The sequence below is a fragment of the Mauremys reevesii genome, linkage group 4 (genome assembly GCF_016161935.1).
Source record: "Mauremys reevesii isolate NIE-2019 linkage group 4, ASM1616193v1, whole genome shotgun sequence".
Classification (NCBI taxonomy): domain Eukaryota; kingdom Metazoa; phylum Chordata; order Testudines; family Geoemydidae; genus Mauremys; species Mauremys reevesii.
Window position 1 is genome coordinate 54947649 of NC_052626.1, and position 16308 is coordinate 54963956.

The 16308-nt window shown below is 41.7% G+C and overlaps 1 protein-coding gene across 8 annotated transcripts in view; it reads right to left on the bottom strand.

Moving 5' to 3' along the window:
- Positions 1-16308, bottom strand: part of MEIS2 (Meis homeobox 2) — a 188806-nt gene that overhangs the window by 6042 nt on the left and 166456 nt on the right. For all 8 annotated transcript variants that reach the window (XM_039537025.1, XM_039537027.1, XM_039537023.1 and 5 more), the window contains one exon: positions 826-884. In XM_039537025.1, coding sequence (XP_039392959.1) covers positions 826-884 — 59 coding nt within the window. The remainder of the gene's footprint in view (positions 1-825; positions 885-16308) is intronic.

Below are 16308 nucleotides of genomic sequence, written 5' to 3' on the forward strand. Positions count from 1 at the left end.
GGAAGATTTTCCCAAAGGCTTAATAACCTTTTCAAATCTTTAAAGTGAAGCAGCAGGCGAAATCACCATCAAGTTAAAGCCCTTGTTAGTGACAACAGTCATCACCACATGGAGAACAGTTTTATCCCATAACCTCATTGCAGGAAACCACAACTCCCTAGTAAGCTAAGGAAATGCATATTACAAAGTGGAATGATTAGCACTGTACCAGTTGTAGTTCTCAAGAGTTACAGCTTATGAATGTTTTAAAAGAAACTAAAAAAAACTTAATGTTGCTACAGAAATCATGTATTTGAATGGGACTATATTTGGTGCATTCTTAAACAAAAGTAATAATCTTTTAATAATTTTTTTGGTCAGTATGGTAGCATGTCAGGCGTTAGTTGCATATTGTGAATAGTCAAAGCAAATGAATGGATACAATGAGTTTTACAGCTAGTCCTACAGAAGTGAAAGCAATGCATACACCAAGGAGTTGTGGGTAGCAAGAAAATGAGATTGTCCTGCTGATTGGATGCAGACAAGCAATGAGTAATTCAAGAGCTCACAGTCAAACAAACTGCTTGTGGCACTAGTACTTGTACCCAATTACCAATTCAGAGAGAAAATAAAAAGCAGTTTCAGTAGAGTCAGGGTGGGAAATCTCCAATTAGCACCAATTAGTGAAGTTGCTTCCTACAGCGGAATTCTGGGGACATAAGAAAAAATAATCTCCCAGAATGCCTAGTTGAGGCATTTATTTACCAGGTGATGGGACTCCTGAAGAATAACTTGATGAGGATTTGCGCCTGTGGGACTTGAATACAGATACTACTTGGAACTTGCCTGCTCGATTTGACTGGTCAATCATAGGCTGTACTATTCTTCTTCTGGCATTAATAAACCTAAAACAGAACACAAAGAATAGAAGTCCATTCATCAGCTTGCTTCTGTCTTTTAAGAACACCTTTGCTTTTACTCTGGCAGGGATTCAGTGCAATACAGCAGCATGTAAAAAAAAAATAACTTCACTTTAAAAGATTTCCCTCAAAGTGCTCAGAAACTGTAACTTGTAACATGCTTATCTTACTAGCTAGTTTAAGACTGGAATTACCAGAAGGCTGTGAACAAGTAAATGTGAATGAAAACTTGTGTTACAAGACAATTGTTTCTTTAACTTCTTAGAGTAACAAGGAACCTGGTTAAAGTTCACAGGCTAGAAGACTTTTTTCTTCATCATAGGGGATTCAGCTACCCTTGCAGCTGGCCATAAATGAAGACCAGGCTTTGCCACTCTGTGCTTTCACAAGGTATTGTTAGGTCAGCAAAGCCATCAATTAGGCTGTCTGAAGTTTTATCACCAGCACAGCAGCAATAAGTGCTGGCCCAGAAAGACTTCTGCTCTTCTGCAACTCCTGCAGTTTAAGCCTGTAAAGTCAGGGGTCATTTAGAGGTCAGTGCCAGCTGGGGGCGACCTTTTCAGCCAAGAGTGGGACACCCAAGGCAGAGCATTAAGCAATTGCTGACCATAAACTGAGGCACCTTTCAACTCAGTAGAAAGAGGGAATTGTAGGTACACATGTTTAATATTAGGCCCAAAAGAACTTTTTCTCAAATCGGGTACCATAGCTGGAGTACTGGCTGAAATGTTTGAGCATTCGATAAAGCCAGTTGTTTGGCTAGAAAGCCTGAATTTAATTTGGTTGGTAACCTACAAATAAGTGCTTGCATATTTTCTGTTAGTTTAATGCACAGCAATCCACATCAGCTCAAACTCAGTAAAATCAAACTCAGTGAAAATACCCCTCCCCATATTATTTATACAATTTGTTCAAAACAAGGCAATTTTCTATCACTCACAAACCACACTTGTTTTTATTTTTATCCCTGTTCTTTGTGTTTTAAGAACACTTTAGGGCTTATGTTCAGGTTTTGTCCGGTATTTCACAGTTCAGACTTCAGTCTAGTGACCCTTAAGGAGGGCTAATGAAGTTGAATACTAGTGTTTAATCCTCTTCAGAAATACTAACATGCCCGTCGTCCAAAACAGCCTCCTTAACTGCCATTGGGCCTGATCCAAAGTCCACTGAAGTTAATGGGAGTTTTTCAGTCAATAACAGAAAATTCAATTAATCAGCTTACTTAGTCGAATTCTAACACTTATACAGCTGGGTATCCGACATATACTGTACTAGCCACTGAGTTGCTCCCCTCAGGTTAAAGTCCATCAAAGATAACAAAAGACAGTACACCTTTGTTTAGATCTCCTGTAATCACACTGGTGGGAATTCCATTAGACAGATGCATAAATGCTACAAATAACACCAAAGGGCTTTTTTGCATCTCTCTGTTTACATCCAAAACAAAGACATTCTTTATTCTTCAAGGAAAGTATAGCTCAGTTGTCAAAAATGTCATCCTGCCTCTGAATTAGTCAAGAGGAGACTTCAAGTATTAAAAATAAAAACAAAGAATTGATTCTGTTGCTCATTCCTTCAGCCAGCAGCGATTTCAGCATGGTGGAGGTATTTCCAACTCTAATACGGCGACTCCTAGACACAGTTTCCGTTCCCAAAGACAAAGGTCTCTGATAGGACTTAATTTGCTGCTTTCCAGCAATGTTACCACGTTGACCAAATGGGGGCTGACCTGAACCTTCTGTATCCAGCATGCCTTTTATCAGCTAAAGTTAAGGCCAATAGAGATTAAGAGAAAAGCCTGATAAGACTGTTTTCTCTTCTCCTATGAGCTTCTAATGATGTATACAGATGGCAAGGTTTTAAAGAATGCAATCAATGCTTATTTGGGCAGCCTGTAAAAAATCATAAACAAGAGACCCTCCCACACTTTTTGTCTTCCGAGCCCCTATTTTCTTCAATCCAGCCACTCTTTAGGGAAACTAAATTGCTTTTTCAGTTTTTATTTAAACCCCAACCACTTTTATTATTTACATCTGGTGGTGCCCTTATTTATGTCTCTTTCCACTTCCCTCCAAACACTCCCTTACTCACAGGGCTGCAAGGCATTATGGTTCTTCAGTCTCAGCAGGAGAACTCCACACTGCCTTCAAACAAATAATTAAGGGGAAGGTTAAAGGTTCACCTGGAGGTCATATCTTTGGATACTGGTCAGAATGTTTACATTAGTAAAAAAATGGGCGTCCTCTGAAGTGTTTTTTTCAATGGGGTTTACACAACAATGCAGGACATTAAGAACATTTTAAGTCCTGAAAGTAAAGTGACTCAACTGGCTCACATGTATGAGTTTACAAAATTTGGTTTGACAGTGTTACATATTCAACCAGGATACCGGCTTTATGGGATGGATTTTGAAAAGCCAGCCTCCATGTCCTCATGCACTTGCCAGCCATTCACTTCCAAAGGAAGACATTTTGCCCTAGGTTTATTAAACCCACAGGAGTAATTCTAGATCTTCTATATGAACTACTAGATGATTCAGTAGGTATTTTCTGATGAGGAAGCTGAAGCCCTGAAAGTGAGCCCCCAAAACTGTACTGCCTTACAGACAAATCTACTAGGGAGACTTGTACTAAATTATAAGGCCACATCTTTCCAGTAAATGCTGAAAGACCACCATAGATATAATTGCTAATGAACATAGTACTTGATTTTGAGCCCTACTTTCTAGGTGTTCCTTTTTGTTCCTGAAATTTTGCACATGCAAAAAATTGCAAGTGTAATTGATGTCACTTGATGTACCTTGCTGTAGGGAGCAGGGGTACAGTCAAGTACTTAGACATCTGGGTTTTCAAAGGAGCATAGGGGAGTTAGGCACCCAAATCCCATTGAAATGTAATTCCCTTTGAAAATCCCAGCCAGCCTAAAATTGCATCACTTATGCCCTCAAGTGACTATATCTGAAAAATGTCATCTGAAATTATTTGTATCAACAAAACTGCAGATGCAAAAGCAGATGTAGAGTTCAGTTCAGGCTGAAAATCAGGTCCAATATTCATTAGCAACGACTACATCACATAAACTGCCAGCACAACTGGCAGAAATGCACAGAATAGTGTTTGTGTATTATTATTTATAATGCACCATCAATGTGAATGATTCATAATAGAGACATGGAAGCCATAGTCCCTGCTCTAAACTTTACATTTTCCGAGGGCTTTTCTTTTATATGCCTCAGGGTGTTATTTTTGGGGCCAAAATAATGCAAGATCTAGTCCTTGCAAAATATTTCAGTTCATGCATTAGAGAAACACTGTAATGTTACTTTGGCAGAAATGTTTTTAAGGGGCATTAAAAGACCAGGGAAAAAATTAAACAAAAATACAAATAACACTATTTTCAGCATTATTTGGGCCCCTATGGAACTGGAATTCATGGCTCTGTTCCTTAGCACTAATTGCCAACCTCGATGGTTGCCTTCACCCAGAGACCAAAGACTGAAAGGGAAAAGGTGAATGAATCATCTCCAATGGAAAGAACTGCTCTATTATTAATCATAATAATTATTTGTATTCTAGGAGCACATAGAAGTTCCAACCAAGATCAGGGCCCTGTTTCACTACGTCCTGTACAAACACATAATGAGAGACATTTCCTGTCCCAGTGTGAATGGCCTGGATAGACAAAAGGTGGGAGAATGATAGCATGATTGTTGTTCCTGGTTTATAGAAAAGAACTGATACAGGGGGAGATTAAGTGACTTGCCCAAGGTCATACAGGGAGTTTGTGGCAAAGCCAGAACGTGACCCTAGATTTCTCCACTCCCCATCCTGTGATCTGTCCAGTCCACCATCTACATAACTGTCTTTCCTCTCTCCATCCATATTAACATTCAGGCACATTGGCAGGGGTGTAAGAGTGAAGCTCATATTGCCACTATATGTGCCATGGCTGTTCTGCGGATAAACAGGGGACTTCAGCCTCCAGGGCTGTCAATTTGGCACCTTTCACAAGCTCTACATTCATACACATGCAGAATCTGGCCCTTACCCTGGAATGATAAACGAGGCGTGTATTGTTAAGGAGAATACATGTAATTGGGATACTACATATAATGCAACTCTCACTCTCATCATTTTGCAGATTTCAGATCACCACCTCTACTAATTCAAACAGTGGGCATTGGCTATGAAAGGATGTATTTCTGTTAGCATTGTTACATGAAGCAGTCACATAAATGATACAGGGTCAAATCTATTCGCCTATTCGAACCTCAAATGGTTCCACTAATTGCATTGGAGCTATTTGTTTGAGCAAGTCAAACAGGATATAGATCAACATGTAAGATGATGTGGACATTTAAAAGAAATCTCATTGCTTGATAGTATTTTATCTGTGCTCAGCCAAAAAAGAGCAGTAGAGGTAAACTAGTGGATTCTACAGTTTGCAGAATATCTTAAGTGTAGTTAGGCATTTTGCTTAGGCAGACCAGCTGACCTAAGTGTCTTCCCATCTCTAATTAGCACCTTTCTAATATTTGTAAAAATTGCAGCTGTTCAAATGGCATCACTGTTTTTTTAATCACAAACCTGTGTTCTATATGCTGTAAGAAGTCATACACAATATTTAATTGCATCAACACATGTAGTTACGATATTCTATCTGAAGTCACTCCAGAATGATTTTAAAGTCACATTTACCTAATACATTTTAATTTTATGATAAACAACATTCTGCTAAAATTTCAAAGAAATACTAATACAAACTGCAAAAGAAAATATGCAGCAGATACAGATCTCTTGGTCTGCATGCTCAAGCATGACACATTAATATACAATTTTTGAGGTTTCCCACTGGTTTCGTTGTACAAAATTTCATTTTTTAAGATATGGCTCATTCCATTAGTGAATCAGTCGGGGCTTAGTATCTGCAAGTGCATTAGTTCCTGCACTGATTTATACTGGGCAGGTTGCTTCAGCCCTACTGTAAGGCTATTGGAGGAGATTCATTTCACCTGCATAAGGCCACAACAGTCTGGTTTTATGTGGGTGAAAAACAGCAATGTTTGGAAACATGAAATTCATCCCTAACCTGGGACCAGATGGCTGGTTGCAGCATGGAGTTGCATTCAGCCCCAGTCACTACCTTAGGTTATAGCCTGGCAGTGTGAGACCTAAGTGGCGAAGAGGATCTTGTGCGGGTCCTCCACAGCAAAGTGAATTTCCCTTCTTGAGAAGAAGGAGGTAGAATATGAGGCCACAGAGTTTAGCTCTAAAGCTTCATCAGTATCACTATGCTCTCTTGATTCTACTTCAAATATCCATAACAGACAATGATATGTTAAAATAACAAAAGTTCTTTAAATCAATCAGCTCACTGCATGCACAGAAAGGCACTCAACTCTTTAACCGGAAAAAAGAGAAAGGAATAAATCAATAAAAAGAATACACTTCCAGTGAACTCCAAAGATTAACTACAGCAGTGACTTGTCTCAAATTAGATTGTATGCTGTTTGGGGCCAGAACCATATCTGCCTGGGTGTTTGTAAAGGAGAGAAATCCTTACTAGGATTGTGGCACCTTAGAGACTAGCACATTTATTTGAGCATAAGTTTTCGTAGGCTTTCGTTTTTGTAGCCCACGAAAGCTTATGCTCAAATAAATTTGTTAGTCTCTAAGGTGCCACAAGTACTCCCGTTCTTTTTGCGGATACAGACTAACATGGCTGCTACTCTGAAACCTGACTAGGGATTGTGGCACTAAGATAATAATAACAATTAATAATTATAATAATGTTAATATATTTTCTTTATTATTAAATGTGAGATCTGGTCTACCTAAAATTCACCCCCGAGAGATGTAGTTAACCCAAGTTAAGCCTCAGTATAGATACTGCTAGGCTGATGGAAGAGGTCTTCTGTAGACCTAGCTGCTGCCTCCTGAAGGAGAGGACCAGGGCCAGCTCCAGACCCCAGCGTGCCAAGCGCGTGCTTGGGGCGGCATTTTGCCGGCAGGGTGGCAGGCGGCTCCGGCGGACCTTCCGCAGTCATGCCTGCGGGAGGTCCACTGGTCCCGCAGCTCCGGTGGACCTCCCGCAGGCATGACTGCGGAGGGTTCGCTGGTCCCGCGGCTCAGGTGGACCTCCCGCAGGCATGCCAGCGGATGCTCCACCGGAGCCGCGGGACCAGCGGAACCTCCGCAGGCACGTCTGCAAGAGGTCCCCCGGAGCCGCGGGACCAGCGACCACCAGAGCACGCCCCGCGGCGTGCCGCCCTGCTTGGGGCGGTGGGATTCCTAGAGCCGCCCCTGGAGAGGACTTATTACAGTGAAGAAAAAACCACTTCTGTCACTGTAGCAAGTGTCTACACTGAAGCACTAGGAGTTAGGTACCTAACCTACTTAGATGTTTTTGAAAATCTCACTAGGCAGCCAACTGCAGCTTTAGGCACCTAAATATCTTTGAAAATCTGTTCCTTAGTACTTCTGAAAGTTACCAGATTGAGGGCACTGGAGCTTGAAGTCTTCTACCCAGCTACTAGATACAACAGTGAGCATGCTAGTGCAAGTTTTTCCACAAAGCTTGAACAATGTGCCTCAACCCTGCATTAGGTTTCTAGGGGTGAGAGAGTAATCCAGGCTCTGTGCCCCTTCTTACTTTTGGCCACTACCATATCAGGTTAGATTACAGGCCACTAACTAGGAGTAAAATTCTCTGCATCCCATTTCCACCACCCTGAGCTATCCAGTGGAATCTTCTGAAATATTCAATACTCTGCATATCAAAGCAAAATATAGTTTTGTTTTGTGTAAAAAAAATGGTGTACACAAATAGTGGTATGAGAAAGTAGTGATAGTTTTTTTTTTCCATGGCAGGTTTGTTTGACATCATTACATGGCACTTAACATACCATGAAATGGCTGTTTTCACATTGCCCCAGTTCAGCAAAGCCCTTCAGCATGTGCTTAACACTCACTGAAGTCAATGGAATTTAAGCCTTGCTGAATATGGGCCTAAAACAGGTAAAAACTCCAATGTTTGTGACTTTTGATGGGAGAATTAATCTTCGTCCTAATGACATTTCAACAATCAAACTGTGAAAAATGTCAATGTTTTGGCTCAAAAAAACCCTTTTTTTGGTTTCCATTTAAACTAAGCCCACTGTCACTCAACAATTTTCTGGGAAAAACAACAGAATTTGTCTGGTTAGTTGTGAAATCTAATTATATTTTGTGAATTTGAAATGAAATGGACAAAAAATTCACATGGAAAGGTTTTCTAAATTCTTTGTGATTTTTTTGCTGAGCTCTGTTCATGATGCTTATGTATCTGACATGTTTCTACCACACCCTGACTGTATAATTTCAGAGGAACAGAGCTATCTGGAAATGTGGAATCTGACACTCTAAAATTGCAGCAACATTTTAATATCTATAAATATACCCCCCTTTAAAACTATTCATTGTTTATCAATCAGACTTTTATTTTTGCAGCTGAAATCTAACCATTTTGGTTTATTTAACCTTTTCACTCTAGTGTGTGTTTTGAACTTGCAGAATTAGGTTTAGGTGTCCTTTTGTGTATGTGTGTGTATATAAAAATGGCTGATAAACCTCTTGTTTCTGCTTCACTGACTCTATGCCACACCTGTTTGCCAACTCTTATGTACAGCATTCCTTATAAGAAAGTATAAAGCTGAATGTAGCCACTTGGATGTAAGCCAGCCAGAAAGGCTCCCTTAAGTTAAGAATATTGAGCAGTGGAGTCATTTACATGATCGATTTTCAAAGAGGGAAAAATAGAGGGACTTATTCCTTGACAAAACTTAACACCGGATTAGATAACTTTGTTAGAGGCATTGTAAGTATTCCAGGGAAGATTAGGCTATTTTAAAAATGGCAAGGCTGGCTGCCTATTAGATAGATAGATAGACTTTGTTCATTGATGGTTCCACAGACCTCTACCATGTCTTGTATGTAAAAGTATCACCCTCATAGAAGATGGCAATTTTGGAAATTACATTATAGCACTCAAAAGTCTGTGTATTCCAGTAGTTCAAGCATTCAAAAATTATGAGTCAGGCTGCCCAAAAGCATGAGAGTGACTTAAAAATCATGATATATATATATTTATTTGCCTTCTGGTTTTTTTTGAGACTTTGGGGAACACTTGAGTTACATTTTCAAGCATTTCTCCACAAGCATGAGGGCTAGAAACTTACTTAAGGAAGAAAGAAATAAGCAAGCAAGCCAAGATTCTCACCTAACCACTTTTTCTCTGGGAGCTGGGACTTTAAGTTAAACATGAAATACCATGAAACTCCTGATAAAATCACGAGAGTTGTCAACACTGGTATTTATTTAGCTCACAGAAAATGTGTGTCTTTAAACATGTAGCTCTTCTACCAGGTTATATTTCTGGAGCATGGGAAAATGACTGGGCACAAGCCAAGAGTTTGAGGGTTTTTTGTTTTGTTTTGTTAACAGCCTGTGCTAATAGTACTTACGCTGAAAGTGCAAATGCTACAGAGTTACACTTGTTTATTCCATATAGTAGGTGTTTGCACATGTGGACTGTCTGGGAATCTCGTTTCTGCAGTAGTTTGATGGCAAGAAAATGAAACTTTTTTTTTTTTGTAGACAGAGAAAGTGAGGCCTGAAATATACAGTGCTGATCCTAGGTTTTGCAGAGCCCAATACAATCATCACTCCTGCCTGTTTTCCCCCATTCCAACGGGCACAGAGTAATCCCTGGCCTTGGCTGCCTGCCTGTGCCCACTTCCACATACTTGTTTATGTGCTCAGTGGCCCCTGGTGACCTCCTCCACTGCATGTAGCAGGAAGCCAGGAGGTGGAGCCAAAACATAGCTTTCCAAATGGGCTGTGCAGCTGGAGAAATCGCTCTGTGCTGTGACCTGCTGGAGTCAGATGGGACCATGCATGAGGATACGGGATGGTGCCCTGGCACCATGGCTGGTGGGTTGAGTGCATATCTGTGTCCTTGGAAGAGGGGGACCATACACTAACACATAGGTCATGTAAGCCTAGTGTTGCCACTGTACATATGTTGTCTAATAGTCATATCCTGTAGCGTGCAATTCATTTCTCTGAGTAAAAGGTGTATCTTCATTGCTACAGTTCCATTTTGGCCATAAATAGTGAGCTAGCTCCATGACTGAATCCTACCCCATTTGTACTTTGTTAAATTGTATAGTGGAAAGGGGATTGCATTATCCAGGATTGCAAATATAGTGTGAAACCCCACCGTGACTGAGAACCAGTTAGAGGAATAAATCTGTTAACATTGAGTTTAATGAAGAATTCCCACTACACAAAGAACCCTCTACACACAGATTTTTCATTATAAGCTTTCATGATATTTTAACCTAGGTGGAAAATTATCTTTTATTTCCCTTGGAATTCTGAATGATAATAAACACTATTCAGTGAATGTAATCACACCTCATACCACATAACAAAGCATCCCAGCAGGTCATGATTTTTGAAGCAATGTCTGTTACTCTTTCAGAATGCCATCAGATTATTCATATATGGTTATTTATCATGCACCGTAAAAGCAATCTTTCAAAGGTACTTGAAAGGAAGGGAGGAGACAAACAGACAGAGTTCCTTAGCTATTCATATCTTAAAGATAAAATGCTAAGTCAATAGACATAAGTTGTAGTATATTACCTCATCCTGTACTTGATTTATTGCAAATGGGAAGCAACTAGAAACTAAATTACTTTGAAAGTTTTACTACTGACATTAAAATTCCAGGTCTGTATACATACATCTTATGGAAACTCTGAACACAATTTTAGCTAATTTGGCATGTACTCTACTTTGCTTGCACTGGACTGTCCACATTAAAAGTGAATTCAGACCTTTCTGCTGATTCTTAACTAACCCTTGAATTTCAAGATGTGTTAATTTGTCATGTTAAACTCACAGGACGAGATTTTGAAAACTGGGAGCTGCTGAGTGTTCAGCACTTTTGAAAATCAGGCCCCTTATTCAGGCCCTTAAATGCAGCTTTCGGATCCTAACTTTGGGCAGCCATTTTTGAAAATCCATATTTTTGTAATAGTCAATCAAATTAAAGTCACTTCACAAATTCCTAACTAGTTCAAATTCAGTTTTCAGCTAGATATAAATTAACCTGAAGAGGAGAGCTTAGCTATAAATTTAACCTCCCTTTAACTTTGCATCTTCATGATGAACTAAACATATTCATTCTCCATCTTACTTCTCAGCGGAAACTACCGAAGTATTAACTTGCCAAAAATGCACAAAAATGTTTAGCAATTATGTATTGGATGTGTTTGAAGAGATCAAGGTGCACTCACATGTCCTGTGTTACGGATATCTCTGATTAGCTTGTCATCTACTCTGAAGAAGATGTAGCTCGATTCGCCTATGCTGTGTAGCAGGCCAGCTGTTAGCTGTCTGTCAAGCACCTAAAGTGGACAAGTAGTCCAGGAGCAAAAATGTCACTCCTTTGATCTGGCAAGGAGCAGCTGCTGATTTATAGAGTAGGACTTTGTTCTTCCGTTCTATTTTACTTTCTTTCCTAAGGCAGAACCACAAAATCCAGCAGGAAAAAAAAAGTGCCGTTCTCTGCAACATCAACAAGCTCTGACAACTGCAACAGGGTTTTTCTTGGCCCTAACAAAGCTCTCAGGCATCTCCTTTGACGCTCACCTTTTTTTTTTTTTCCTTCTTCTTTTTGCAATGTGGTAGTTATTGTTTAATTCAGCTTCTGTAAATGGAATGGACTGTGGCCAGCAAGCCTGGGGCATAAACACACCTGTATGAAAGAAGCCTTATTGTAGCAACCATCTACAACCAACCTGCACATGCACTACCAGTCTGTGAGTTCAGAAGGAATGCTCCATTTACCCTGACAGCAAATTTTGTCCAAAGTGAGCTATTTTTTGTATTCACAGTCCTGTCTTGGCCATGCTTGTATATTTTTTTCATGAAAGCTTCATTATTTAGATGATTTTGTCATTAAAGCTTCAAATCTAAAGGAAAAAGGATTAGGCTGGGAAATATATATTTTACCTATCAACCAGTGGACCTTAGCAAACTGGATCTTAACAGCTTAGTTTTCAAAATCCACCGCCAAACTAAATTTATAGATGCACACTAGTGAAAGTTTGAGGCCTGCTGATCCTAAAGATGTTCACACTGATGCCGAGGCAAAGCTGCTGTGGCAGACGCCTCCAGCTTATACTGACCTCAGTTTCTTTTTGAGAAACATTTTGGGAAAAGGTATTTAATAAGCAATGGATTTTGACATGATTAAAATTAGTCAGAACATCACATTGACGGCATGGAGTAAAGTTCTGTTCAGAGTCATATTGCAAGGAGCCGAGCAGCTTCTATAAGGTGTTGAGCACCCTAAGTGGGGTGCTGAGCTCCCACCTCTCCCACGGAAGCGACTGCGGAGTCACCTCTGTGAAGCTGAGCCCTTAATCCAGTCTCAAGTTTATTAAAGGGGAAAAAAATGCTGTAGGCCATAAGACGATGCCGTATGGAGTTACCGCATTAAGGAGTGCATAAACCTGCGTGTATGGCGTTTGCTAAGAAGCCAGTATGTGTTCAGCGTTTCAGTTGGGTGCGAATCCAGGTATATGCCATATTCAGACTCCTTAATGCTTCAGGCTGACAAGAGGAGGAAAAGGTTTAAAAAACAAAGGGGGGGGGCACGAGTTGAGTGAGGAAGAATCGCAGCACCACTATTTTCCAAGATGAGCACATGTTAGCTTGTGGAAACAAATAAATACTCGTACAGCCAAGGCCCTAAGGGAGGCAGGATAATGATGATCTACAGCATAGTATAAAATGATACATTAAAAACTATGTTGTCAGTGGAACAATAGAATATTAAGCAACAGTCCATAATAATTGGAGAATATTTTAATTATAGCGATAGCTACCTTTCTCTAGCTGGTGGCTACTAAAGTATACATGAGAGGAAGGGGAACTAGTGAAACAATTAGGAGTAATGGACAGAATATCTATATATAATCTCAACACACACACACACACGTTATAGCACCTGTCACTGCAGTACCTAATCACTTCCCAAGTAAGTTGTAGCTACATGGTGATGTCCATACTTTTCTGCTCCTTGCCCTTGCTTGGTTATAGGAGGCTCTGCTTAGGTTTTATATACATATGTGATCATGTTCATTTCACCCCTTTGATCACTCTGCTTATGGTAAGCAGACTTTATCAAAGAGGAGAGTCTTGAGGCTCAGTATCTGAGTGCATGGTGTGTGTAAAGGTGTTATCGGTCTGAGAACTGCTAGCTCAGTGAGGCAGGCTTTTGTTCAGTGTCTGTCCAGCACCTAGCATAATGGGGTCCTAGCAATATTATTATTCAGGAGGGGTGAAGGCAGGACAGATTTATTCAGATCATCCCAGTCTCATGCTGATAAAGCCTTTATACCTTTCCACACCATTGTGTATTAAGTGTATCCTATATGTATCACAGAAAAAATGTTTTAGGACCACCTTAGAGAGTCTGTTAAAAACTTTATTGCAAATGTTGCTTTTAATGTTGTGCCTATGACAACAGGGGCCTAAATTGCTGTAAGCCAACTGTGCAGGCCTCAGCAGGGGCGGCTCTACAGTTTTGGCCGCCCCAAGCAGTCATGCGCGGGAGGCGCCCCGGAGCCGCGGGAGCAGCGGACCTCCCGCGGGCATGACTGCAGAGGGTCCGCTGGTCCCGCGTGGCCCAGCTGGACCCCCCGCGGCTGCGGACGGTTCGCGGATCCCGCGGCTCCGCTTGAGCTGCCGCAGTCATGCCTGCGGGAGGTCCAGCCGAGCCGCGGGACGAGCGCCCCCTCCGCAGTCATGCCTGCGGCAGGTCCGGTCGTCCCGGGGCTCCGGTGGACCTCCCGCAGGCATGACTGCGGCAGGTCCGGTCGTCCCGGGGCTCCGGTGGACCTCCCGCAGGCATGACTGCGGCAGGTCCGCCGGCGCAGCCTGCCGCCCCCTAGATTTGGCCGCCCTAGGCACCAGCTTGTTTTGCTGGTGCCTAGAGCCGCCCCTGGGCCTCAGAGAGAGGAAAATTAAAACAAAAAAGGTGAGACTGCTCACTCTCCCACATGCATGCTTGCCTCATGGCTCATTCCCTGCTACCCAGTCAGCCTCTCTGGGTAATCAGAGGTAAATGCAAAGCACAGCTGGTAAGTCAGGGATAGAGCTGGCTGGAGCTCTGCAGGGGCCCTGGAGTGCTGCATTTGTTGTGATTGAGGACATACATGTGAATGTTGCACCACCCCTCTGTTCTCTCTCCTGGCTTCATTCTTCTGAACCAGCGGAGGATTGAAATTGACAAGGTTTGTGCTCTCTGAAGCACTCAAAGAGGTGGATTCTTATGAATTTCAATACCCAGCTGGCTCACAAGAATTAGAGAGGGCTGGTGGGAGTCTGTCCCGAATTGCATCACTCTAAGGTTGCTGTTGGTGGGTTCCCCAGCTGATGAGCAAATTAACACTAATGCAAACTTTCTGTCTTTTTATTTTTAAAGGCTGGCTAGCTAGCAAAGCATCTGGTTTCACGTTTTAGGCTTGCCAACCTGGTTACTGTCACTTGAATATGCCATAAAAAAAGGAAATTATATCATAAAAAGGAATATGAAATTAGCATTATATGTGGTGGTCATTTATCTTTAATGAACATTGGACAGTATTGTGATATTTTCCCACTGTCATTCTTGTACATAGAAATGAAATATCTGTCATGAAATTAAACAAATCAGTCAGTCTCGCTCTCTGTATCTCTGTAACTCATTATGGGAGAAGTTTTGAAACAGTATATGATCTTACATCATTTTAATAAAGGTTATGGAAGGATTTTCAGCATTAGCTCAGAATATGCTGACTATTTGGGCAAGTTTTGAGTAGGTCTCAAAAATTGCATCTGCACCACTTGTGGGGAGCGCATCCAATTGTATGCGCATCAACTTGCATTTGAGCTCATAAAACTGGCGACTGTGGGCTGCTTGATCCTGCAAGGTGCTGAGTGCTTGAGTTAATTATTTTATACAAAATGGATCAGCTTAAAGAAGAGAGCTTGAGAAGCCCCCACACCAGGATACCCTCTAGGCCAGTGATTGGAGCACTCTCCTTGGAGATTCAAGTCCCTGCTCCTCTCAGGCAGAGTGGGGATTTCAGCCTAGATCTCTAGGGTTTAGGCATGAGATTGGTGGCTGTGAGAAGGCCCAGCAACAGAAACTTTGGTGCCTACGGGACTTTATTTGGGGCAACCTTAGGTGCCTACAGGTTTAGGGGGCAGCCAAGTGGGGGGTTTGAGGATGTACATTTTAGGTGCCAGAAGTGGCAGTTTAGGTGCTGAAGGCCCCTAGTGGATCTAGCCCTACGGCGCTTTTGAAAATAGTACTTAACATGCTCTTGAAAATTTTACCCGTGCTTAATTTTAAGCACTCAGATAGTCCCATTGACTATGTGTGGACAGTCAGCATGAGTGTGTGCCATTGCACATAGTGGGCCAGATCCTCAGCTGATGTAAATTAGTGCAGCTCTTTTGAAGTTAATGAGGCTATGCTGATTTATACCAGCTGAGGATCTGGTCTACAGTGGGTACCAATGAAGGATCTGCACATTCAAATTGGATACATCTGTAATTGTTCTGGCCATATTTAAGAGGACCATCTGAAAAACTGCAGCATAACAGTACTTGAGCAAAGGTTTTGTGGTTTAATACTCACAGATATTGCTACCCACCTGTGAAACGTAACAGCCTTAGTCTTTGAAACGGGGTGATTTAATTACAAATACCGATCGATAAGTCTTTTCCTACCATATTTTCAATCCAAACATTGCAGCATTGTGCTAGGGCAATGGTCCCCAAACTGCCGGATGTGGAGGAATGTTCAGAGGGGCACATGGCAGGGCACAGGCCAGTCCCCACATGGGACGGGGAAGGGAGCACCTGCCAGCCTTGCTCTGCCCTCAGCTACAGATCCGTTCCACCTCCTGCTCTGCCCCCAGCCCTGCTCCGGCCCTGGCCACAGCTCTGCTTCGCCCCCAGGGTAGCTCTGGCCTCATTCCCTCTCTCCCCCCAAGACCAGGTCCACCTTCAGCCCATGCTCCTTTGCTGAGCCAATTGTTCAGTAAGGGAGGCTGGGTGGGCACGGACAGATTCCATGACTGGGGGGAGGGGCATGACAGGAAAAGTTTGGGCACCACTGTGCTAGGGCATGAGACTCTGAAGGTGACATTTACAAGAAACTGACTAAATAAAAGTGAAAGTGAATTGTCCTTTTTCATTCTGTTTTCAGTATCCACAGGGAAAGAAACATTGAAAGATAAATTAACAGCAAAGAGAGTGAAAAGTCAATTAGACATATTTCAGTTTGAATAATTACAATTTATTTG